This window comes from Microcaecilia unicolor, chromosome 2 (genome assembly GCF_901765095.1).
Source record: "Microcaecilia unicolor chromosome 2, aMicUni1.1, whole genome shotgun sequence".
Lineage (NCBI taxonomy): Eukaryota > Metazoa > Chordata > Amphibia > Gymnophiona > Siphonopidae > Microcaecilia > Microcaecilia unicolor.
The window spans coordinates 77687173-77712147 of NC_044032.1; the positions used below are offsets into that span (position 1 = coordinate 77687173).

General features: G+C 46.3%; 1 protein-coding gene across 1 annotated transcript in view; it reads right to left on the reverse strand.

Moving 5' to 3' along the window:
• RICTOR (RPTOR independent companion of MTOR complex 2) overlaps positions 1-24975 on the reverse strand; it is a 468276-nt gene that overhangs the window by 175366 nt on the left and 267935 nt on the right. Inside the window, exons 22-24 of the mRNA XM_030193057.1 lie at positions 12465-12591; positions 5644-5808; positions 3734-3810 (exon numbers count right to left, since the gene is read on the reverse strand). Of these exons, the coding sequence (XP_030048917.1) occupies positions 3734-3810; positions 5644-5808; positions 12465-12591 (369 nt within the window). The remainder of the gene's footprint in view (positions 1-3733; positions 3811-5643; positions 5809-12464; positions 12592-24975) is intronic.

Sequence of the window (24975 nt, forward strand, 5' to 3'; positions counted from 1 at the left end):
TTTGAAGATTTAAAATGTATACCCATAGATCAAATAAAAGACAACGGAAGGAGAGGAGATATTTCAAAACTTCTCCCCAAAAGTAAGCAAAGATGGATCTTTCGTTTACAGACTGCGAGTCCCAGCACAGACCCCTGTGGAACCCCACTCACTACCCTTCTCCATTGAGAATACTGACCATTTAACCCTACTCTCTGTTTTCTACCTTTTAACCAGTTTTTAATCCACAATAGAACACTACCTCCTATCCCATGACTCTCCAATTTCCTCTGGAGTCTTTCATGAGGTACTTTGTCAAATGCCTTCTGAAAATCCAGATACACAATATCAACCGGCTCACCTTTATCCACATGTCTGTTCACCCCTTGAAAGAAATGTAGTAGATTGGTGAGGCAAGATTTCCCTTCACTAAATCCATGTTAACTTGTCTCATTAATCCATGCTTTTGAATCTGCTCTGTAATTTTGTTCTTAATAATATTCTCTACCATTTTGTCCGGCACCGACGTCAGACTCACCGGTCTATAATTTCCCGGATCTCCTCTGGAACCTTTTTTAAAAATCGGCGTTACATTGACCACCCTCCAATCTTCTTGTACCATGCTCGATTTTAAGGATAAATTACATATTACTAACAATAGCTCCGCAAACTCATTTTTAAGTTCTATCAGTACTCTGGGATGAATACCATCCGGTCCAGGAGATTTGCTACTCTTCAATTAACTGCCCCATTACATCCTCCAGGTTTATAAAGAATTCATTCAGTTTCTCCGACTCGTCAGCTTCGAATACCATTTCTGGCACCGGTATCTCTCCCAAATCTTCCTCGGTGAAGACCGAAGAAAAGAATTCTTTTAACCTCTCTGCTAAACTAGATCCTGCAGTGCCTGCTAGAAGCAATCTGTTAATCCTGTGGTACAAAGTTCAAGTTTTAAAACTAAGGGGAAAAGACTATGGATATTAGTTGATAAAATTTGCTTTTTTATTCTACCTATCACTAACCTACAATTCCTCCTTTAAACCCCAATCTTTAAGTTCCCAAAGCACAAAGCAAAATAGTGTTCACTTACCAGAGAAATGTCCTCTTCTCTCAGAACGTCTCAGAAAAAAAGAATTTGTGGGATCAGAGTGAGTGATGAATCTAGCAATATCCCAAGATTCCTGACCTGTGATTTTAGGGCGAGTTCATACTTCCCAAAAGGTATTTTGAAGTTGGGTATTTGTCCACTTGTGTTTGGTACCCAAAGAATCTCTATTTTATTTGGGTTCAGGTAAAGTTTGTTGTTGTACATTTCAAGATGACATATTTCAGTTATTTACTTGAAAATAAACTGTATTCTACTTTTGTTGTCTGAGCATCGTATTTTACTGATCTGTTTGGTCCCAGCCTCCTCTTTTAATTTTTCTCGTGCCGTTTTCATCTAAGTATTTTTCTGGGTCTTGTTTTTATTTCTTCCTTCACCTGTCTCTGACACTGATTATTTCCCTTCATTGTTTTCTCTATTCTCTTCTGTGCATCTTCACTCAGCAGCTAAATTTTCCCCTTCTCTCGAGTCTTTAGTCTTCAGGTTTCTCTCTTTTCACAACTCTATGAGCATTCCATCTTCTAACTCTTGCCTCTCATCAGCCCTCATTTATCCTCCCCCTCCAAGTCTCACTATCTCACCAAACCCAGCTCATTGCCTCCCATTCAGCTTCTCCTGGCAGCTAGTCCCCTTCTTTTCTCTCTTACCTACTACCCAGTATCCTCACTCGCTTCTCAGATCTGACCCTTTCATGTGTTTCTTTCCAGTACCTCTCAACTTTTTCAATCTTCTCCAGATCCTTCTTACCCCTCCACCCTTCTTATCCTCTCCTTCCCTCCAATGACGCCCCTTCCTTCCACAATTGTCCATCCTCTTTCTCTCTTCTGAACTCTTTTCATCACTTCCCACCCCTTTACTTCCATTTTGACCCCTTCCCTCCAGTCATCTCCACTCTTTCTTCTCCCTTGCTACCTGCTCTCTGAGCTCCTTCTCACCCCCAGCTTTACCCCATTACCCATCCCCAGTCATCAGCCCCTGGTCCCCTCCTCTCAGCCTCAGCATTAGACCCATCTTCAAGCCTCAATGTCTTCCTCTCACCTGCCTCCCTCTCAGCCCCAGCCTAGAACTCTTCTATACCCATCCCTTAAAATCTGTCCTCTCATCCTTAGACCCTTTGTTAGTGCCAAGCCCCTTTTCCCAGCCCTAGTATTAGGCCCATTCTACAATCTTCCAACATCAGCCCCCTTATGCCATTCCCACCCCTAGTCAGCTCCCTTCTCCTACCCCCAGCTCTTCTCCCAGCCCCAGAATCAGCTCAAGGGCAAACGTTTGGGGATCCCTGTCATAGAGGGTAACAGCCTTGCAATTCCACTCTCCCTGCCCCGCCCCCCCCCCCCCCCCCCCCATGGTGCAGCATTTCTCCCTCTTCTCAAGTGATCCAACATTTCTCCCACTCTTTCCCATCATTGACAAGAATATTTCCTTTCCTCCCTTCTATCTCTTGGCCTCTCCCTCTCTTCCCTTCCTCTCTCCCTCCCCCTTCTGCCCTCGTGTCTAGCATTTCTTCCTCCACTCCCTCCTACCCACAGTCCAAGATCTCCCTCTCCATGCCCCTCCTCCCTGCATCCAGCATCTCTCTCTCTCTCTCAACCACACTTGCACCACTTCTAAAAGGTTGCTGGTAGTGGAAGGGCTTCACACTCAATGCCTACAGCCTGCCCCAAAATCTTCCCTCTGATGGGTCCCACCCACAAAGAAACAGGAAGTTGTATCAAAGGAAAGAAGAACATGTCAGAGAAAAGGTTACAAGTCACGTAGTAGGGAGCAGGCACGAAGCCCTGTCACTGCCAGCATTCTTTAGCAAATTTATAGGTAGGTGTGTGTGTGTTGGGGAGAGAGCGGGTTTCAGAGAAACAGATGCTGGATTGTGAGCAGGGGGGAAGGGTAAAGAGGCAGAATGATCAAGGGGGGAGGGGAGGGTTGACTTCGTAGGCCTCAGAACTGGTGGCCCTTACCAGTGGGCAGCCATGGGCTTTCTGCTGGGCTTATTCAATGGTAGATGTGATCCCGAGGGTAACGCATGACACAACATATGCAAGCAAGCTATTTTGGCCCTAAATGTGATTTACAAAGAACAGTTTAATGGATTGGAATCTATACACTTATGAAGGATATCTTTTTGAATCAGACAACTTAATAAGAATAAACAGCAGAATTCAGGGCTGAAAAGTAGTTATACCAAACATTCATCTCAGACTCTTCTATTTTTCTACTGTCCAACTCAGACTCCTACTCAGACTTTGAATTTTTGCTCTGGAAAATATAACTTTAGATTCAGAACATATTTATTTATAAGTTTAAAATGATAAAGTTACCACATATTATAATGTTTTTATTTTGTTTTGAAGCTGGAGTCAGTCAGTGCATTTTTACCAACTCCAACACAACCCAAAATTGCTTCCTACTCCTAGTCCACAGCCCTGGTGGATGTCTGTAATAATTTATGCTTTTTTGGAGTAAAGTTTTACAGAAATTTTTCACACAATTTGAAGCCCTTAATTTTGCAAAACTCGAAAGCAGAAGAAGTAAATAAAAATGTTTAATCACTGATACAAAATCACCTGGTAACTGTAGTCGAAGATAGAGAATGAAACTCATCTTTCTGAAAGAATAAAGCACAGTCGGAAAATAACAAAACTTATTATTTACCTAAGCAAAAGCAGTAAACCTTTGTCTCCAAGATGGGAAAGTGCTGGTTTCATCTGAATAAGGGCATGAAGATTAGCCTACAAAAAAACCCAAAACAAAACCAGCAATTTATTATGTGATATTCCTATTTCTAGCAAAACCAAACAGAGAAGAGCAACCACAACAATGAACAGTAGCGGTGTGCAGTCAAAGTATTTTAAAAGTCCTTTATTAAAAATGTATTGGCTTGTAGAAGGAACTTGACACGGGCTGTGTTTTTACCATAAGGACTGCATCAGGAGTCCAAAATATAAAAATCATAAATATGTACAAATAAACATCCATTCAAATAAAAATATATGAACAGTTTCCAAATATTTTGCTCAAGGTGGTATACAACACTTTTTGATAAATCCATGTCCCAAAGACCTATAAAGCTAAGTGGGTACCTGAGGATAAGAGAGTTAAAGTGACTCCCCCAAGGTAATAAGGAATGTCAGTGAGAAATGCAGGATTTAAACCCTGGTTTCCAGCCCACTGATATAACCACTAGATCACCTCTCCCCCTTATTAAATCTTTAACAGATGGTTCTGAAGGGGTCTATGCTGGGACTGCTGCTTTTTAACATATTTATAAATGATCTAGAGATGGGCTCAACTAGTGAGGTAATTACATCTGCTGATGACACAAAGTTATTCAACATTGTTAAATAGCAAAAGGATTGTGAAAAATTACAAGAAGACCTTACGAGACTGGGAGACTGGGCATTAAAATGGCAGATGACGTTTAACAAAAGTGCAAAGTGATGTATGTGGGAAAGAGGAAGCAGAACTATAGCTACATGATGCAAGGTTCTACATTAGGAGTCACTGACCAGGAAAGGGATCTAGGTGTCATCGTTGATGGTACGTTGAAGGCGGCGGCTAACAAAGCAAATATAGTGTTAGATATAATTACGAAAGGAATGGAAAACAAAAATGAGGAAGTTATGTCTTTTATCACTCCATGATGCGACCGCACCTCGAACATTGTGTGCAATTCTGGTCACCGCATTTGAAAAAAGATATAATGGAATTAGAAACTGTACCGAGAAGGGTGACAAAAATGATAAAGGAGATGGAACGACTTCCCTATAAGGAAAGGCTAAAGCAGGTTGGTCTCTTCAACTTGGAGAAAAGACGGCTGACGGGAGATATGATAGAGGTCTATAAAATAATGTGTGGAGTGGAATGGGTAGATGTGAATCGCTTGTTTACACTTTGTGAAAATATTAGGACTAGGGGGCACACAATGAAGCTACAAAGTTGTACATTTAAAATGAATTGGAGAAAATATTTCTTCACTCAATGTGTAATTAAACTCTGGAATTCGTTGCCAGAGAATGTGTAAAAGCAGTTAGCTTAGCAGGGTTTTAAAAAAAGGCTTGGATAACTTTCTTAAAAAAAAGTCCATAAGCTATTAAGATGGACTCAGGGAAAAGACATTGCTTATTTCTAGGATAAGCAGCATAAAATGTATTGTACTGTTTTGTGATCTTGCCAGGTACTTGTAACCTGGATTGGATACTGTTGGAAACAAGATATTGGGCTTGATGGACCTTCGGTCTGTCCCAGTATGGCACCACTTATGATCATAACAAATCACCTCACCAAATACATTCTAAAATAGGCTACATTTGAGACCATTATAGTAAATCCCTGTATTATCTACCATAGGCTACATTTGAGACCATTATGGTAAATCTCTGTATTATTTTCTAAGTCCATTAAGTTAAATCTCTTTCACAACCATCTACTGTATTCTATGAATGTTAGAAGCATATTTTAAAAACTTTTTAGAACTGAACTATATTTACATAATATACATTAACATCAACTACCTTTCCCATTATGAGCTTGCTGTTTCTATGATTCAGAAATGGTACCTTTACCTTATCTTCACAAGCTTCGTCCAAGATGTCAAGAGCTTCAGAAGAGATGGTTTTGTTTTTGTCATGCAGCTGGGTCACAAGTAATTCAATACCCCAGTTACTGAAGAACTCCACGTTAGCCCTCAGTAATACCCTCAAGTGTTTTGTTGCATACAACCTGCAACTCTGAGAAATTAAGGATTTAGTTAAAAAAAAACAAAACAAAGGAGAGGAGCAAACTTTGAAAAGATAATTTTATTCATTATTTTTAATTATAATGCACATATGAACATTCACTTCCTCCTAAATTAGCTGAGCTAGTTCTATTTATCTGAGACTATGTTATTTATTAAATAGAAATATTGATGCATATGAACATATTTTTGAAGGGTGTATATCTGCAGGACAGATTTTCTTACTGTAATCTGTTGGGTTGGTCTTGAGCCCTTGGGTCCTGGCCGAGGCCAGCAGAGCGCCGACCCAGGCCAAGGGGAGACCGACCCACCACCACAAACCCCAGCTACACAATACCCCTAAGCTACCCTCCCCCGCAGTACCTCAGGAAGAAAGGGAAATAAGCATACAGGCGGACCTCGCAGCCGAACCGGAACCCAGGGGCACAGAGTCACTCGTGCGGGCCTCACGGCCGAACTGGAACCCAAACACACACAGGGAGGGATGAAAGAACTCAGAGGGCCCTCCCGGGACCCCAAGATACCGCAGCCAGGCCCTCCCCAGGACAGAGGGGAAAAGAAATCCTAAAAGCCACAAAAACCAGAAATAGATACAGCAAACCAAAGGAAAGGGTGAGATAGCCCCCAGCCAGAGGCCAGAGGTACAAGACCCAAAACGGAGGCAGAAAGCCTTTGCCTCAAACCCACAGAAGACAGAGGCAGGGACACAGAACACAAAGGGTTAAGCTTGCTGAGCCAGCCGGCACATGAGGGAGAGAGAGCGCTCCTAAATCAACAAACAATCAAAGAGAAAGCTGGGGAGCACGGCCTACTGAACAAACACACTGTCAGAGGCAGGGACACAATACACACAGTACACAAAGGGTTAAACTCACTGAGCCAGGGACACGGGAAGAGAAATCTTCTAAGTAAACAAACAACCAGAGAGGACGCTCTCAGACAAGCAGCCTAGCTGAAACGAAAGCTGAACAAAGCCCAGCCCCCACTGACAAACAAGCAGCTGGCTTCCCACAGAGAACTGCAGGCAGTGAAGGGAAGCCTAGCTGGAGGCAAGAGAACTAATTACTCACACACACGCTGCCCCCAGCTAACACAAACAAAGGGAAAGGAAAGAAATCCCTGAACAGGAAACTCAGATCAAAGTCAGAGCACAGAGCACGTTCTGACAGAGAACTGCGCGGCTTTCTAGTCACCACAAGTGTAACGCTAAAGCAAAGTAAGGAGCAACATACAAGCTTAAGTACACCCATTGATGTCAGCACAAACCCTGGCAGCCAATCAGAAGAGACATCCCCCCTCTCTCCCTGCCAAACCGGCAGAATCATAACATCACTCCCCCTTCAAGGGCCCCCCTACCCTGGCCACAAGGTTTAGGTTTGTGAGGGAAAAGGCGATGGAACCGTCTAAGAATGGCGCGTGGACATGAGTAGCGCCCTCCCAGGAGTTGTCTGCCGGTCCATATCCCTTCCATGCAATGAGATACTGGAGATGTCCCCGGAAGCGCCTTGCATCCAAGACATCCCGGACTTCGTATTCCCCCTGGGAGGCTGAGATGGCTGGACTAGCAGGCAACGCGGGCAAGGCCCCTTTTCTCAGAATCACAGGCTTCAGCAAGGACACATGAAAGGTGTTATGTACCTGTAATGTAGGTGGTAACTTTAGCTGATAACAGACCCGATTCACTTGCCTCACAACCGGATACGGACCCACAAATCGAGGTGCAAAGTGGGAGGAGGGGACCTTCAGACAAAGGTTACGCATGAACAACCACACCAAGTCGCCAGGCTGGAAGCGCGGTTCCACTCTGCAATACTTATCCGCTTGGTGTTTCATACGAGCGGAGGTCACTCGCAGCGCTTTCTGAACTGACGACCAAATTGCTTGGAGCAAAGTCACCGCATTGGCCGCTGCTGGGTCATCCGAGTTGGTTTTCAAGGGGGATGGTATCCGCGGATGCCGTCCATATACGATGTAAAAGGGCGAAGCGCCCGTTGCTAAGCTCACTCGGTTGTTATGAGCGAGTTCTGCCCAAGGCAGCAGCTGACTCCAGTCATTGTGGTGCTCACTGAAATACATCCACAGGAACTGCTTCAAGCATTGGTTAACGCGTTCTGTTAGGCTGTTGGATTGTGGGTGATATCCCGACGAAAAGTTCAGCTTTACCTCAAGGGCCCGATTCAGGGCTTGCCAGAACTTCGAGACAAATTGTACTCCTCGATCGGAGGTAATAGATTCCGGCAGACCATGGAGGCGAAAAATAGCACTGATGAAATACTGTGCCCGCTTCACCGCCGAAGGAAGGGTAGGCATGGGTACGAAGTGGGCCATTTTAGAGAACCGGTCACCACTACCCAGACAACTGTGTGCCCTTCAGAGTTAGGCAGATCCGTAACAAAGTCCATGGCAATGTGGGTCCACGGTCTTTCAGGTACCAGTAAAGGCATCAGCAACCCCTGGGGTCTCCAATGGTCAGCTTTATGCTGGGTGTACTCAGGACACGCGGCCACAAACTCCTGCACATCCTGATCAAGTGAGGGCCACCAATACTGCTGGGAGATGAACCACTTGGTTCCCAAGATCCAGGGATGTCCTGCCATTCAAGAGGCATGCCCCCCATTGGAGCGTCCTTTCTCTCAGCCAGGGTGGCACAAAAGTCATACTCGCAGGTACTGCTAGCGTCATCGCACCCATAATGGCATTTTAGGGCATCCTTGGTCACATTAAAAGAAATGCTCTTCAAATGTAATACATATACATTTGAAAATGTTTACTTTTTATTTGTTTAATTCTGTTTTGATTTGTCATCTGTTCTCTTGACAAACCAATAAGAATGATTTGGAAAATGAAATGCTCTTCTTTGCTTTTTAGTCTCGTAGCATCTGGGTAAATCCTAATTTTACTATTCATAAACAAAACAAAATCCAATCCTTAGCCAAGATTGCAGCAGCCTGATTGCGGCACCCAGGTGCTTTTTCCTATTTTACCATTCAATGGGCAAAGAGAAAGGGAAAACGAGGGTCTATCCCTTGGACAGCACCATAACACCCTGAAGCAGACAAGTTTGTAATGCATGGAGAACTTGAAGCTCGATGAATTCTAGACGATTCATTGATTGATGCTTTATCAGGGAAGTATTCCTCAATACACACCTTGGTATCTGAGGCCACCACAGCAACCAGCAACTTCCTTAGAAGACAGTGTCAGACCACAGCAGCTCTCTACTGAAGTTTTTGGCATTGCCCAGGGCTCAGGAGTGGAGCTCAGAGTATACTCTGTGGCATCTTATATCTCACTGACCATATTTGGAATGGAGGAAGTTGTCACAGGTGTTCCCTCAGCTGCGTCTTTTCTGCTTCGAATGGATCTCCTGTTGCCACATGTGGGTGCTCCGTTCCTCAGTTTCTTTTCTAACCTCAGAGACCAGAACAATTTACTTTGGAATCGATTTGGAATGTAGTGACCCAGTTGGGTCAAGCACTACCTTCACCAAATAATGCTCTGAATTTAAAGCTTCAAGAGCAAGAAAGAATGACTAATACCTTTGACTTCAAGGTAATTCTTTGCAATCTACAGTGGATGAATCTAAGAAATATCTCTACTTTAAAAGAAGTGAATAGTGCCTCGATTAACGATAATGGTCTCTTGAGGATTAAGATTGAAGCTTGGGAAAAAAAAAAAATCAAGCAAGGGCTTTGAATCTTCGCTTGATTAATTTTCTAAAAGTTTCTTTAAGAACGTCACGTGAGTTGTTTATAAGATATTTGCCTGAGGTGCTAAAGATACCACCAGAACCTATGCCTCTTATGGTACAAATATACTTTTTGCCTTCAACTAGGAAAAGATCTGGGGAAAGCGCTGCTGCTGAACCTGAAGCAGGAACCATTGAATCTACCAGAGATTTGGGAAGCCTTCAATTCTAATTTGAAGGAATTGTCAGAATTAATTGTAGCATTTGCAAATAGAAATGTTTTAAATGGATAATTAGTTTTACAAAATGTCCTTGTTATAAAGTGTCTGATTACAGGGTGGATTACAGTCTGAATATTTTGTGACCTCTGAAGCAGCCAATTGTGCCAAAACCTGACCAGATTGATTTTAATCTTGTATTATTGATTCTCCTTGCTCTCTGGATTTTGGTTTCTGGTGTCAGTGGACAGGGTATTCTCTCCCTTTTTGGCATTCATATAAAGATGTGCTATGGGACTTAACTTGTAGAAGCCCTTCAAGTCCAGCAACTAGGAATAAGCTGATATATAATAAAAAAATGTATTTGGTCTGCTAGTGATAAAACACTTTCTGATTTTACTGTACATTTTGTTCATAATTGGTTATATGTAGGTCATATTCTCTTTTCTTTAGATATACACTGTGTTAGAAATATATTTGCCAAATAAATGTTACAGAGGGGAATTGTACTTGATATAAGGGGGGAGAAATTAGTTAGGGGTGTCACAAAACACATAGCACCCACCTGGGGTTAACACTGTAGCCAACTAAAGGGTCTGGACCCAGAAATGCTCAGGCCTGCCTGCACCTGTGCACGTGTTCTACACTAGTATACCCTCCATCTCACTGCACTGGGTTTCTCTTGCTTCTGGGCAAGTCTCTCACCTGCAAGTTAATTCCCCGGTAGTTTCTAAGGTCACTGGGGCCACAATCCCAGGGGTTCTACAGTTTCTACAAAACACCCACAGACCAAAAACACAAACTACCAGGATTCTTAGTCAGTCTTAGGACAACACAGCTAATAAACTAATAGGTTTGTTATCAGAAAAGTGGAACAATGAATGGTGAAAAAACAGGTGTAAATAGTAAACAATAACAGGTCAATTATCAGGTATCAACATTTAAACTAACTAGACACTTTTTTACTACCTGAGTAGTACCTGGGGAATTCAGAAAAATGACTGCTCACAGGTACTGAACAGGGTCTCAGGGCAGAGATCTTTACTCTTCACACTTCTTCTCTGAGACTGGGGGAATCCAGCACATTCTGGCTGGATTTTGTATTTCAAGGTCAATCAGAGCCCAGAGCATTAGCACTGAGGGGTATCTGGCCAATAGCAGTGCAGGTTACTTTCCCTCAGGGCTTAAGCAGAAAGGAAAACAGACACCTTTGCAACAGAGTTAAAGCAGAAGACAGACACAACCTGCTGGTTGATGGACACAACTATTCCACAGGTTCTAGAAAGTGGAAATCTACCTAATGGAAATAAAGGGCCCTCTTTACTAAGTCGTGCTAGAGGCACATTAGTGCTTTTAGCGCGCGCTAACCATTACCACACACTGTGTAGGCAACCCACAATATTACTATGGGTGCCTACACAGTTAGCACGCACTAATTTTGTGCACGCACTAAAAACACTAGCACACCTAAGTAAACAGGGCCCAAAATTTGTTAAACTTCATCAATGGACTACTCCTTTAGATTGTAAGCTCCTTTGAGCAGGGACTGTCCTATCTTAAATTGTACAGCGCTGCGTAACCCTAGTAGCACTTTAGAAATGTCAAGTAGTAGTAGTTATTTCTTGAGACCAGCTTCACTTCTCTGTTCCTTTTTGACAGTGTTGCTTACATTCCCTCTGTTTGCTGTCCAACCTACCCAGAAAAATAAGAAAGCTTGGCAAAATGACTAGATGAACTGAAGGGGTCAAGAATACCATGGCACACTAATTCTAGGGGAAAAAAAATAACGTAAAAAGCAAATCACGGCTGCAAAAATTTGAAAGTAGGGGAATACAACATTGAAAAACATGCTCCCTTATTGAACCGAGATACTCTGCGTACTGTGGGAACTACTGCACATGGAACTCCTGGAAAGCTCTGGAGAACATCTATCAGCACTGAATAGCCAAGACCACAGTGTATGTGATGGCCAATTTCATTATTTTCATTTGATTGGGTTTATATCCCACAAATATCCAGATATCAAATCTAGTTCTATGTGGTTTACAGGAGTTATGATAGCATCAAATACCAGCACAAAAGTGAGAAAATAATGTAGCACTGAATAAACAGTTAAATAACAGATCTAGAAATAGAGGCAGAAGTTTAATTTGACTTCAGAGAAGCATGTTACATTAAGTTATTCTGTATTTAACTATTCCCTGAGCTCCTTGTGTATCTGGGTAAACCCAAGTGGCAATCACCATTGCTTTAATGACTAAAAACAAGCTTAGAAATAAAGACATTTTATTTGGTATCTATGACTAGCTACAAAACCCCCCCCAAATGATTAAACTAAGAAAATAGCTGATCCTTACTAATATAAATACAGAACCAAGTATCAGTTTTATAAACAAAACGTTCTATTATTTTAATGAAAAATACAATACAATAAACAAGGAAGAAAAACAAAGTACTTCCTTCCTAGTAAAAGTGTCTGCATTAACAGAATATGTTTGCTCTCGGTTTTGTCTCTGAAACAAAGAGCTCAGATCACTGGTCACCTCAACTATTGTGCTCCTTTATTTATAGGGGAAAGGTGGTTTCAGCTCGTTACCTTAACAAATGCATTGACAGACAACCCCTAACACATGTCAAGCAGATTTATCTTGTTCCATCAATAAAACTTAAACTTTAAAATAGAAGAGTTAATGACAAACTGCTATTTTATAAAGAGAATACATATTACTTTATAATACTTACATCAGTAGCTGCAGTGAGGATTTTGGATAAGATAACTCTGGCTAATCCATCTCTACTGTAGTCCAAACTGGAAACAGTCAACTTTAGCAAGTGATCTTGGTTTTTCAAGGAACAAAGATTAAGAAGACTGCAAATGAAAACAAAAATTATTTAAAGATACGTTTATTTATTTATTTGGATTTATTTATTTTTATTTTGCTCACACCTTTTTCAGTAGTAGCTTGAAGTGAGTTACATTCAGATTCAGTGAGTATTTCCCTTCCCTGGTGGCTCACAATGTTCCCACAATAAAATCCCATATGGGAACGTTGGGCACTAATGGGTTAACTGACTTGCCCAACATCACAAGGAACAGCAGTGGGACTTGAACCAGGCACCTATGGATGCCAAGACTGGTGCTTTAACCACTAGGCTACTTCTCCACTCCAATAGTTTAAGAGCTACACCAAATCACAAACTCATGAAACATGATATAAGATGTTACACCCAAAACTATAAAGTCTATTTTTCAGGATCCTCTCAAAGTTTGAATTTACACATAGGTCACAAAACAACAAAAAAATTGCCTGCCAGAGTCATTACGTGTTCTGAAAATTGATCGGATGCAAGGCACCAAAAACAAAGTTACTTGGGAAATACACAGAAAAACAGCAATCTCAAATAATTTTTTCTTTGGAAACTACACTTAAAACATTACCTCCCACTTGATTTTTTAGCTTTTGTATCTGAACAGCTTTTTGTGCTTTTATTGTATTTTGACTAAGATGGAAACAACTTCTACAAACATATTTTTCTGAACAAAATCTATATAAGAAATGTAACGTGGCTGATATTCAGAAAACATATGCAATATGCAGTGATGTCAAAAACAAAAGTGCTCCCCCCCCCCTCAAAAAAATCTGCCAATTAAAAAATGTTAACTTTGGCCATTTACTAAACAGATCTCTCTTTTGACTGGAGGGGACAGGGCTAAAAATTATTTACTGAGCAGAAATACTACTACTACCAATCATTTCTATAGCGCTACTAAACTTCGCAGTGCTGTACACATTATATACTGGTACTTTCTCTGTCCCTAGTAGGCAGTCAGTTGCTCACTGGATAACTTATTTATCCAAGTAAGACCACAAAAATAGCAGGTAATACTTTAAATAGAATGTATAATTTTAAACGGATAAGTTAATTCAGCAACCCTAATTTGACAGATAGTGTGGATTTTCAGTGATCCTAAGTTAAATGGATAAAATATCAATTTAACTTTATACAATTCCCGTGTTGCTGAAAACTGACAATATCAGGCTGCCAGTCTTAGTTTTGAACTCGCATCTCAAAGTAGCATGGTATTTGTAGCGCTGCAGGCCCCACAATACATCAGGATGAGGTTGTCACAAATCTCCCTCCTGGAACTTAACTTGGAAGCTATAAAGCGAATGCTACATACCTGTAGAAGGTATTCTCCGAGGACAGCAGGCTGATTGTTCTCACTGATGGGTGACGTCCTCGGCAGCCCCTCCAATCGGAATCTTCCTAGCAAAGCCCTTTGCTAGCTCTCGCGCGCATGCGCGGCCGTCTTCCCGCCCGAAACCGGCTCGAGCCGGCCAGTCCAGTATGTAGCAAGACAATACACTTTAAGGGAAGACACAACTCCAAAAGGGGAGGCGGGCGGGTTGTGAGAACAATCAGCCTGCTGTCCTCGGAGAATACCTTCTACAGGTATGTAGCATTCGCTTTCTCCGAGGACAAGCAGGCTGCTTGTTCTCACTGATGGGGTATCCCTAGCCCCCAGGCTCACTCAAAACAACAACCATGGTCAATTGGGCCTCGCAACGGCGAGGACATAACTGAGATTGACCTAAAAAATTTACCAACTAACTGAGAGTGCAGCCTGGAACAGAACAAACAGGGCCCTCGGGGGGTGGAGTTGGATCCTAAAGCCCAAACAGGTTCTGAAGAACTGACTGCCCGAACCGACTGTCGCGTCAGGTATCCTGCTGCAGGCAGTAATGAGATGTGAATGTGTGGACAGATGACCACGTCGCAGCTTTGCAAATTTCCTCCATGGTGGCTGACTTCAAGTGGGCTACCGACGCTGCCATGGCTCTAACATTATGAGCCGTGACATGACCCTCAAGAGCCAGCCCCGCCTGGGCGTAAGTGAAGGAAATGCAATCTGCTAGCCAATTGGATATGGTGCGTTTCCCTACAGCCACTCCCCTCTTGTTGGGATCAAAAGAAACAAACAATTGGGCGGACTGTCTGTTGGGCTGTGTCCGCTCCAGATAGAAGGCCAATGCTCTCTTGCAGTCCAATGTGTGCAGCTGACGCTCAGCAGGGCAGGAATGAGGACGGGGAAAGAATGTTGGCAAGACAATTGACTGGTTCAGATGGAACTCCGACACAACCTTTGGCAAGAACTTAGGGTGAGTGCGGAGGACTACTCTGTTATGATGAAATTTGGTATAAGGGGCCTGGGCTACCAGGGCCTGAAGCTCACTGACTCTACGAGCTGAAGTAACTGCCACCAAGAAAATGACCTTCCAGGTCAAGTACTTCAGATGGCAGGAATTCAGTGGCTCAAAAGGAGGTTTCATCAGCTGGGTGAGAACGACATTGAGATCCCATGACACTGTAGGAGGCTTGACAGGGGGCTTTGACAAAAGCAAACCTCTCATGAAGCGAACAACTAAAGGCTGTCCTGAGATCGGCTTACCTTCCACAGGGTAATGGTATGCACTAATCGCACTAAGGTGAACCCTTACAGAGTTGGTCTTGAGACCAGACTCAGACAAGTGCAGAAGGTATTCAAGCAGGGTCTGTGTAGGACAAGAGTGAGGATCTAGGGCCTTGCTGTCACAACAGACGGCAAACCTCCTCCACTGAAAGAAGTAACTCCTCTTAGTGGACTCTTTCCTGGAAGCAAGCAAGATGCGGGAGACACCCTCTGACAGACCCAAAGAGGCAAAGTCTACGCTCTCAACATCCAGGCCGTGAGAGCCAGGGACCGGAGGTTGGGATGCAGAAGCGCCCCTTCGTCCTGTGTGATGAGGGTCGGAAAACACTCCAATCTCCACGGTTCTTCGGAGGACAACTCCAGAAGAAGAGGGAAACAGATCTGACGCGGCCAAAAAGGAGCAATCAGAATCATGGTGCCTCGGTCTTGCTTGTGTTTCAACAAAGTCTTCCCCACCAGAGGAATGGGAGGATAAGCATACAGCAGGCCCTCCCCCCAATCCAGGAGGAAGGCATCCGATGCCAGTCTGCCGGGGGCCTGAAGCCTGGAACAGAACTGAGGGACTTTGTGGTTCACTCGAGATGCGAAGAGATCCACCAAGGGGGTGCCCCACGCTTGGAAGATCTGGCGCACCACTCTGGAGTTGAGCGACCACTCGTGAGGTTGCATAATCCTGCTCAGTCTGTCGGCCAGACTGTTGTTTACGCCTGCCAGATATGTGGCTTGGAGCACCATGCCGAGACGGCGAGCCCAGAGCCACATGCTGACGGCTTCCTGACACAGGGGGCGAGATCCGGTGCCCCCCTGCTTGTTGACATAGTACATGGCAACCTGGTTGTCTGTCTGAATTTGGATAATTTGGTGGGACAGCCGATCTCTGAAAGCCTTCAGAGCGTTCCAGATCGCTCGCAACTCCAGGAAATTGATCTGTAGATCGCGTTCCTGGAGGGACCAGCTTCCTTGGGTGTGAAGCCCATCGACATGAGCTCCCCATCCCAGGAGAGACGCATCCGTTGTCAGCACTTTTTGTGGCTGAGGAATTTGGAAAGGACGTCCCAGAGTCAAGTTGGACCAAATCGTCCACCAATGCAGGGATTTGAGAAAACTCGTGGACAGGTGGATCACGTCTTCTAGACCCCCAGCGGCCTGATACCACTGGGAGGCTAGGGTCCATTGAGCAGATCTCATGTGAAGACGGGCCATGGGAGTCACATGAACTGTGGAGGCCATGTGGCCCAGCAATCTCAACATCTGCCGAGCTGTGATCTGCTGGGACGCTCGCACCCGCGAGACGAGGGACAACAAGGTGTTGGCTCTCGTCTCTGGGAGATAGGCACGAGCCGTCCGAGAATCCAGCGCTGGTAGAAGATGGGACTTTGGGTAATTTATCACAAACCCCAGTAACTCCAGGAGGCGAATAGTCATCTGCATGGACTGCAGGGCTCCTGCCTCGGATGTGTTCTTCACCAGCCAATCGTCGAGATATGGGAACACGTGCACCCCCAGCCTGCGAAGTGCCGCTGCTACCACAGCTAGGCACTTTGTGAACACCCTGGGCACAGAGGCGAGCCCAAAGGGTAGCACACAGTACTGGAAGTGGTGTGTGCCCAACTGAAATCGCAGATACTGTCTGTGAGCTGGCAGTATCGGGATGTGTGTGTAGGCATCCTTCAAGTCCAGAGAGCATAGCCAATCGTTTTGCTGAATCATAGGGAGAAGGGTGCCCAGGGAAAGCATCCTGAACTTTTCTTTTACGAGATATTTGTTCAGGGCCCTTAGGTCTAGGATGGGACGCATCCCCCCTGTTTTCTTTTCCACAAGGAAGTACCTGGAATAGAATCCCAGCCCTTCTTGCCCGGATGGCACGGGCTCGACCACATTGGCGCTGAGAAGGGCGGAGAGTTCCTCTGCAAGTACCTGCTTGTGCTGGAAGCTGTAAGACTGAGCTCCCGGTGGACAATTTGGAGGTTTGGAGGCCAAATTGAGGGTGTATCCTTGCCGGACTATTTGGAGAACCCACTGATCGGAGGTTATGAGAGGCCACCTTTGGTGAAAAGCTTTCAACCTCCCTCCGACTGGCAGGTCGCCCGGCACTGACACTTGGATGTCGGCTATGCTCTGCTGGAGCCAGTCAAAAGCTCGCCCCTTGCTTTTGCTGGGGAGCCGCGGGGCCTTGCTGAGGCGCACGCTGCTGACGAGAGCGAGCGCGCTGGGGCTTAGCCTGGGCCGCAGGCTGTCGGGAAGGAGGATTGTACCTACGCTTACCAGAAGTATAGGTAACAGTCTTCCTTCCCCCGAAAAATCGTCTACCTGTAGAGGTAGAAGCTGAAGGCTGCCGGCGGGAGAACTTGTCGAATGCGGTGTCCCGCTGGTGGAGAGACTCTACCACCTGTTCGACTTTCTCTCCAAAAATATTGTCCGCACGGCAAGGCGAGTCCGCAATCCGCTGCTGGAGTCTATTCTCCAGGTCGGCGGCACGCAGCCATGAGAGCCTGCGCATCACCACACCTTGAGCAGCGGCCCTGGACGCAACATCAAAAGTGTCATACACTCCTCTGGCCAGGAATTTTCTGCACGCCTTCAGCTGCCTGACCACCTCCTGAAAAGGCTTGGCTTGCTCAGGGGGAAGAGCATCAACCAAGCCCGCCAACTGCCGCACATTATTCCGCATGTGTATGCTCGTGTAGAGCTGGTAAGACTGGATCTTGGCCACGAGCATAGAGGAATGGTAGGCCTTCCTCCCAAAGGAGTCTAAGGTTCTAGAGTCTTTGCCCGGGGCCGCCAAAGCATGCTCCCTAGAACTCTTAGCCTTCTTTAGGGCCAGATCCACAACTCCAGAGTCGTGAGGCAACTGGGTGCGCATCAGCTCTGGGTCCCCATGGATCCGGTACTGGGACTCGATCTTCTTGGGGATGTGGGGATTACTTAGTGGCTTGGTCCAGTTCGCAAGCAATGTCTTTTTCAGGACATGGTGCAAGGGAACAGTGGACGCTTCCTTAGGTGGAGAAGGATAGTACAGGAGCTCAAACATTTCAGCCCTGGGCTCGTCCTCCACAACCACCGGGAAGGGGATGGCCGTAGACATCTCCCGGACAAAGGAAGCAAAAGACAGACTCTCGGGAGGAGAAAGCTGTCTTTCAGGAGAGGGAGTGGGATCAGAAGGAAGACCGTCAGACTCCTCGTCCGAGAAATATCTGGGATCTTCTTCTTCTTCCCACGAGGCCTCACCCTCGGTGTCAGACACAAGTTCACGGACCTGCGTCTGCAACCGCGCCCGGCTCGACTCCGTGGAGCCACGTCCACGATGGGGGCGTCGAGAGGTAGACTCCCTCGCCCGCATCGGCGAAGCTCCCTCTGCCGACGTAGTCGGGGAGCCCTCCTGGGAGGTGGCCGCAGTCGGCACCGCACGCGGTACCGACGTCGGGGACCTCACCCCGGGCGATGGGCCAGCCGGCGCCACGCTCGACGGTACCGGAGGCGCAAGCACCGCCGGTACTGGAGGGGTAGGGCGCAACAGCTCTCCCAGAATCTCTGGGAGAACGGCCCGGAGGCTCTCGTTCAGAGCGGCTGCAGAGAAAGGCATGGAGGTCGATGCAGGCGTCGACGTCAGAACCTGTTCCGGGCGTGGAGGCTGTTCCGGGCTGTCCAGAGTGGAGCGCATCGACACCTCCTGAACAGAGGGTGAGCGGTCCTCTCGGTGCCGATGCCTGCTGGGTGCCGACTCCCTCGGCGACCCAGAGCTCTCGGTGCCGACGTGGGGAGGGGACCGGTGTCGATGCTTCTTCGATTTCTTCCGAAGCATGTCACCGGAGCTCCCCGGCACCGACGAGGACGTAGAATCCATCCGTCGCTTCCTCGGGGCCGAGACCGAAGAGGGTCGATCTCGGGGGGGCTGCACCGCAGGAGCCCTCAGGGTAGGAGGAGACCCACCCGAGGGCTCACCGCCACCAGCAGGGGAATGGACAGCCCTCACCTGCACTCCACTCGATGCACCACCGTCCGACGACATCAGGAGACGAGGTCCCGGTACCACCGACGTCGATGCAGCTATCCGATGTCTCGGCGCCGATGCAGAGGGCCGATGCCTCGATGCACTCGATGCACTGGCAGCCAAGGATGAAGGTCTGGACGCTGATGACGTCGATGCACACGATGACCCCGGTGCCGATGCCGACGAAGAGCCCGAGAACAAAACGTTCCACTGGGCCAATCTCGCTACTTGAGTCCGCCTTTGTAACAGGGAACACAGACTACAGTTCTGGGGACAGTGCTCGGCCCCCAGACACTGAAGACACGAAGAGTGCCTATCAGTGAGCGAGATTACCCGGGCGCACTGGGTGCACTTCTTGAAGCCGCTGGAAGGCTTCGATGTCATGGTCGGAAAAATCACGCCGGCGAAGTCAAAATCCGAAATGACGAATTTGGAGCACCAAAACTTTAAGGGAGAAAAATTCTCGACCGAGGCCGAAAAGAGGCCTACCCCGACGACGAAAGAAAACTTACCGGGGCAAAAACTGGAAATACGGGAAGGGGAAAACAAACCCCAAGGGGGTTTTCGGAGCAGTTCCCGACAAATTTACAGAACTTTTTCGAAGAAAAAACACGTCAATATAAAACGGACGCGCGAGGTCGACTCTCCGGGGCTCGACACGACAAAAAGCACAGCCGTACCGAGTGCGGACGAAAGAAGACTGGCCGGCTCGAGCCGGTTTCGGGCGGGAAGACGGCCGCGCGGGCGCGCGAGAGCTAGCAAAGGGCTTTGCTAGGAAGATTCCGATTGGAGGGGCTGCCGAGGACGTCACCCATCAGTGAGAACAAGCAGCCTGCTTGTCCTCGGAGAATATACATTAATTCAACTTCACTTAATTATTGTACCACTAAAACTGAATATATGTATATTTTGGTCCACAGGATTTTTGCCTGCACTTGTTCACCATGATTTTGAATAAAGGCTGTTTTTTTTATTTTGGTTCATATGCTTTTTTTGTGGTCATTCCCACACTTTGTTTTGTGCTGGTTTATCTGTGGGAGTGGACTGGTTCTTTTTATTGGATTGGTCCACAGAGTAGTACATATCCCCTATATGCAGAATTGCCATTATGAAAACAAACATTTTTTTCCAGAATCTCACAGATCTCCCATTAAGCCATCTCTCTCTCCTTTATTCTGCTGCATGACTTATATTCCCGCCAATGTAACTATGCTCATATTATCCATCTCATTTCATTGGCTCCCTACCCGTTTCTGCAATACAGTTCGAACTCCTCTTACTGATTTACAAGTACATTCACTCTGCAGCTCCTCAGTAGCTCTTCACTCTTCTCTCTCCCTACACTCCTCCACAGGAACTCCATTCGTTGGATAAATCTCCTCTATTGCCAACTGCAGACTCAGTTTCTTTTATCTTGCTGCACCATAAGCCTGGAATAGATTTCCTGAGTCAGTACGGCAAACTTCGGCTCTGGCTAAAATTGATGCTGCTTGCCTTTGGGTAAAAACAGGTCAAGAAGGCCTATAACTGATAACTAGGCCTGGATAAAAATCCAAAAAGCCTGTCTGACTCAAAGATTGCAAACAGATTGCAATAACTGGTTTCTGACAGTTTGAGACAATAACTGAAACAAGGCAATGATGAAAGAACTGGCAAAAGAGGTGCAATACCAGGTGGACAGGCCAGAATGAGAAGTTGTGGTTAGATATACGTAAATGATGGACGTCAGAAGGCCAGGTGCGGAGAAATGCAGAACTCTAAAGGAGCGAGGTGAAACTTGTGGTCAGACACGCAATAATGGTCAAAACTAAAGAAATGCAGCTGTATTTGTTATAATTAAGACTAATTGATAATCATGTTATCCAGTGTTTTTTTTGTACCAGCACCTTTTTTTTTTTTTGAGGTCCGGCACCCTCCCCGACGTTCCGTTCTGCCCCCTTTAAGTACTACTACTAATACTATTTAGCATTTCTATAGCGCTACAAGGCATATGCAGCGCTGCACAAACATAGAAGAAAGACAGTCCCTACTCAAAGAGCTTACAATCTAATAGACAAAAACTAAAGTAAGCAAATCAAATCAATTATTGTATACAGGAAGGAGGAGAGTAGGTGGAGGCGGGTGGTTACAAGTGGTTACGAGTCAAAAACAATGTTAAAGAGGTGGGCTTTCAGTCTAGATTTAAAGGTGGCCAAGGAAGGGGCAAGACGTAGGGGCTCAGGAAGTTTATTCCAGGCGTAGGGTGCAGCGAGACAGAAGTCTGGAGTTGGCAGTAGCGGAGAAGGGAACAGATAAGAAGAATTTATCCATGGAGCGGAGTGCACGGGAAGGGGTGTAGGGAAGGACGAGTGTGGAGAGATACTGGGGAGCAGCAGAGTGAGTACATTTATAGGTTAGTAGAAGAAGTTTGAACAGGATGCGAAAACGGATAGGGAGCCAGTGAAGCGACTTGAGGAGAGGGGTAGTATGAGTAAAGCGACCCTGGCGGAAGACGAGACGGGCAGCAGAGTTTTGAACCGATTGGAGAGGGGAGAGGTGACTAAGTGGGAGGCCAGCAAGAAGCAGATTGCAGTAGTCTAAACGAGAGGTGACAAGGGTGTGGATGAGGGTTTTGGTAGAGTGCTCGGAAAGAAAGGGGCGGATTTTACGGATGTTGTAAAGAAAGAAACGACAGGTCTTGGCAGTCTGCTGGATGTGAGCAGAGAAGGAGAGAGAAGAGTCAAAGATGACCCCAAGGTTTCGAGCCAAGGAGACAGGGAGAATGAGAGAGCCATCAACAGAAATAGAAAACGGGGGGAGTGGGGAGGTGGGTTTGGGGGGAAAAATGAGAAGTTCGGTTTTGGTCATGTTTAATTTCAGGTGGCGTTGAGACATCCAGATAGCAATGTCAGACAAGCACGCTGAAACTTTGGTTTGAATGCAAGGTGAGATATCAGGGGTAGAAAGGTAGATTTGGGAGTCATCAGCATAGAGATGGTAGGAAAAGCCATGGGATGAGATTAATGAACCAAGGGAAGAAGTGTAGATAGAAAAGAGGAGGGGACCAAGAACAGAACCCTGAGGTACGCCGACAGGCAGAGGGATAGAAGTAGAAGAGGATCCACCAGAGTGAACACTAAAGGTGCGGAGGGAGAGGTAGGAAGAGAACCAGGAAAGGACAGAGCCCTGGAATCCAAGTGAGGACAGAGTATCGAGGAGTATGCTGTGATCGACAGTGTCAAAAGCAGCGGAAAGATCAAGAAGAATGAGGATGGAATAGAGACCTCTGGATTTAGCCAGTAATAGGTCATTGGAGACTTTAGTAAGAGCAGTTTCGGTTGAGTGGAGAGGGCAAAAACCAGATTGTAGTGGGTCAAGAATAGCATGTGAGGAGAGAAAATCAAGGCAGCGGCGGTGAACAGCACGCTCAAGTAATTTGGAGAGAAAAGGGAGGAGGGAGATGTGTCGGTAATTAGAGGGACAAGTAGGGTCGAGTGAAGGCTTCTTAAGGAGAGGTGTGACCACAGCATGTTTAAAGGCAGTAGGGACAGTTGCAGTGGAAAGTGAGAGGTTGAGAATGTGACAGATAAAAGGAATAAGAGCAGGTAAGATGGCATTAAGAAGGTGGGTGGGAATGGGATCAGAGGAACAGGTGGTACATTTTGAGGAAGAAAGGAGAAGTGTAGTTTCCTCTATAGTAACTTCAGGAAAGGAGGAAAAAGAATGAGGGGAAGGAGAGAGAGGGGAACGGACTAGTGGAGGGAGAGGTGGCGAGGTAGAGAATTCAAGGTTTATCTTTTGAACCTTGTCGTGAAAGAATTCAGCAAGGGTCTGAGGAGATAATGAAGGGGGAGTTGGGGGAGGGGGCACCTTGAGGAGAGAGTTCAATGTGGTGAAGAGAAGTCGAGGGTTAGAGCCAAGAGAGTTGGTCAGTTGGATATAATAATCTTGTTTGGCGCGTAAAAGAACAGATTGGAAGGAGGTCAGCATGAACTTAAAGTGTAGGAAATCAGCAAGGGCCCGAGATTTCCGCCAGTATTTACCAAAATCGCAGCGGTGAACTGGCGGGTGGCGCTAGTAAAAGCAGCAAGCAGGCAGGCTCGACTCCGTCCTTTGCTTCCCTGCCCTCTCTGTGTCCCTCTTTCCTCTGATGTCATTTCCTTTCCGCGAGGGCGGGCGGGACGCTGAGAGGGCAGGGAAGCGAAGGACGGAGTCGACCCTGCCTGCTTGCTGCTTTTACTAACGCCGCCCGCCAGTTCACCGCTGCGACTTCAGTAGAGAGTGGAGTGGAAGTGGGACATGGGAGAGGGGAATCGCTGGACATAGGAGAGGGAAGAGCAGGGGAGAGAGGAGAATTGCTGGACATCGATGGGAGGGGAGGGCAGGGGCAGGAGAACTGCTGGACATGGATAGGAGGAGCGGGCAGGGAAGAGAGGAGAATCGCTGGACATGGATGGGAGGGGAGGGCAGAGAGGAGAATTGCTGGACATGGATGGGAGGGGAGTGCAGGGAACAGAGAATTGCTGGACATGGATGGGAGGGCAGGGAACAGAGAATTGCTGGACATGGATGGGAGGGCAGGGAAGAGAGGAGAATTTTCTGGACATGGAGGGGGCGGGCAGGGAAGAGAGAATTGCTGGACATGGATGGCAGGGGAGGACAGGGGGCAGAGAAGAATCGCTGGACATGGATGGCAGGAGGAAGAAAAGAATCGCTGGACATGGATGGCAGGGGAGGAAAGGGGGCAGAGAAGAATCGCTGGACATGGATGGCAGGGGAGGAAAGGGGGCAGAGAAGAATCGCTGGACATGGATGGCAGGAGAGGACAGGGGGCAGAGAAGAATCACTGGACATGGATGGGAGGGAGGACAGGGAAGAGAGGAGAATCGTTGGACATGGATGGGAGGGAAGGGGAGAGAGGAGACATGCTGGACATGGATGGAGGGGAGGGAAGAGAGGAAGGAGATGCACATGGATGGGAGGGCAGGGAAGAGGAGAAATGCTGGAAAAGAATGGAGAGGAGAGCAGGAGATAGAGGAGAATTGCTGGACATGGATGGAAGGCTTGGTGGAGAGAGAGGAGAAATGCTGGACTTGGATGAGAAGAGGGGAGAGAGAATTATTGCTTTATATGGATACAGGGGAGGGAAGAGAGGAGAAATGCTGCACATGGATGGAGGGGAGGAGAGAGGAGCACTGCTGGACATGGATGGAGGGGAGGAAAGAAAAAAGAAGAAGATGCACATGGATGGAGATGAGGGAAAAGGGAAGAGGAGAAAAACTGCACATGGATGGAGAAAATAGGCAAAAGCTGGATCCACGTTATACCTCCTCCAGTCAATTCCATGGAGGAGGACCCAGCTTTTACTTATGGATGTATTGCAAGAAATGAAGAAGAAAGAAGGAAAGCAAAGAAATAAATGGAAAGGAAGCTCTGGAAACAGAGTTAAGGGAACAGATAGAGAGCAGCAGAATCAGAGACTGGGACCAATATGGACAGAAAAACAAAGTCTCCAGACAACAAAGGTAGAAAAAAATCATTTTATTTTCATTTTAGTGTTTGAAATATGTCTAATTTGAGAATTTACATCTGCTGTCTTATTTTGCACTAGGTATACTGGAGCTGTAACAGCTTACAGAAATTATTTATAATGAAAAAAATCACGTTATTTTTTTCTCCTATACTAGTATAATATTTTCAATGATGTCTGTTTATATGCGACATGGCTGCTATAAGGGGCGTGCTATCATAGGGGTGGATGCTACAAGACCCCCCAGGGCACCCTATAGTATCAGGGAGGAACTCGCTCA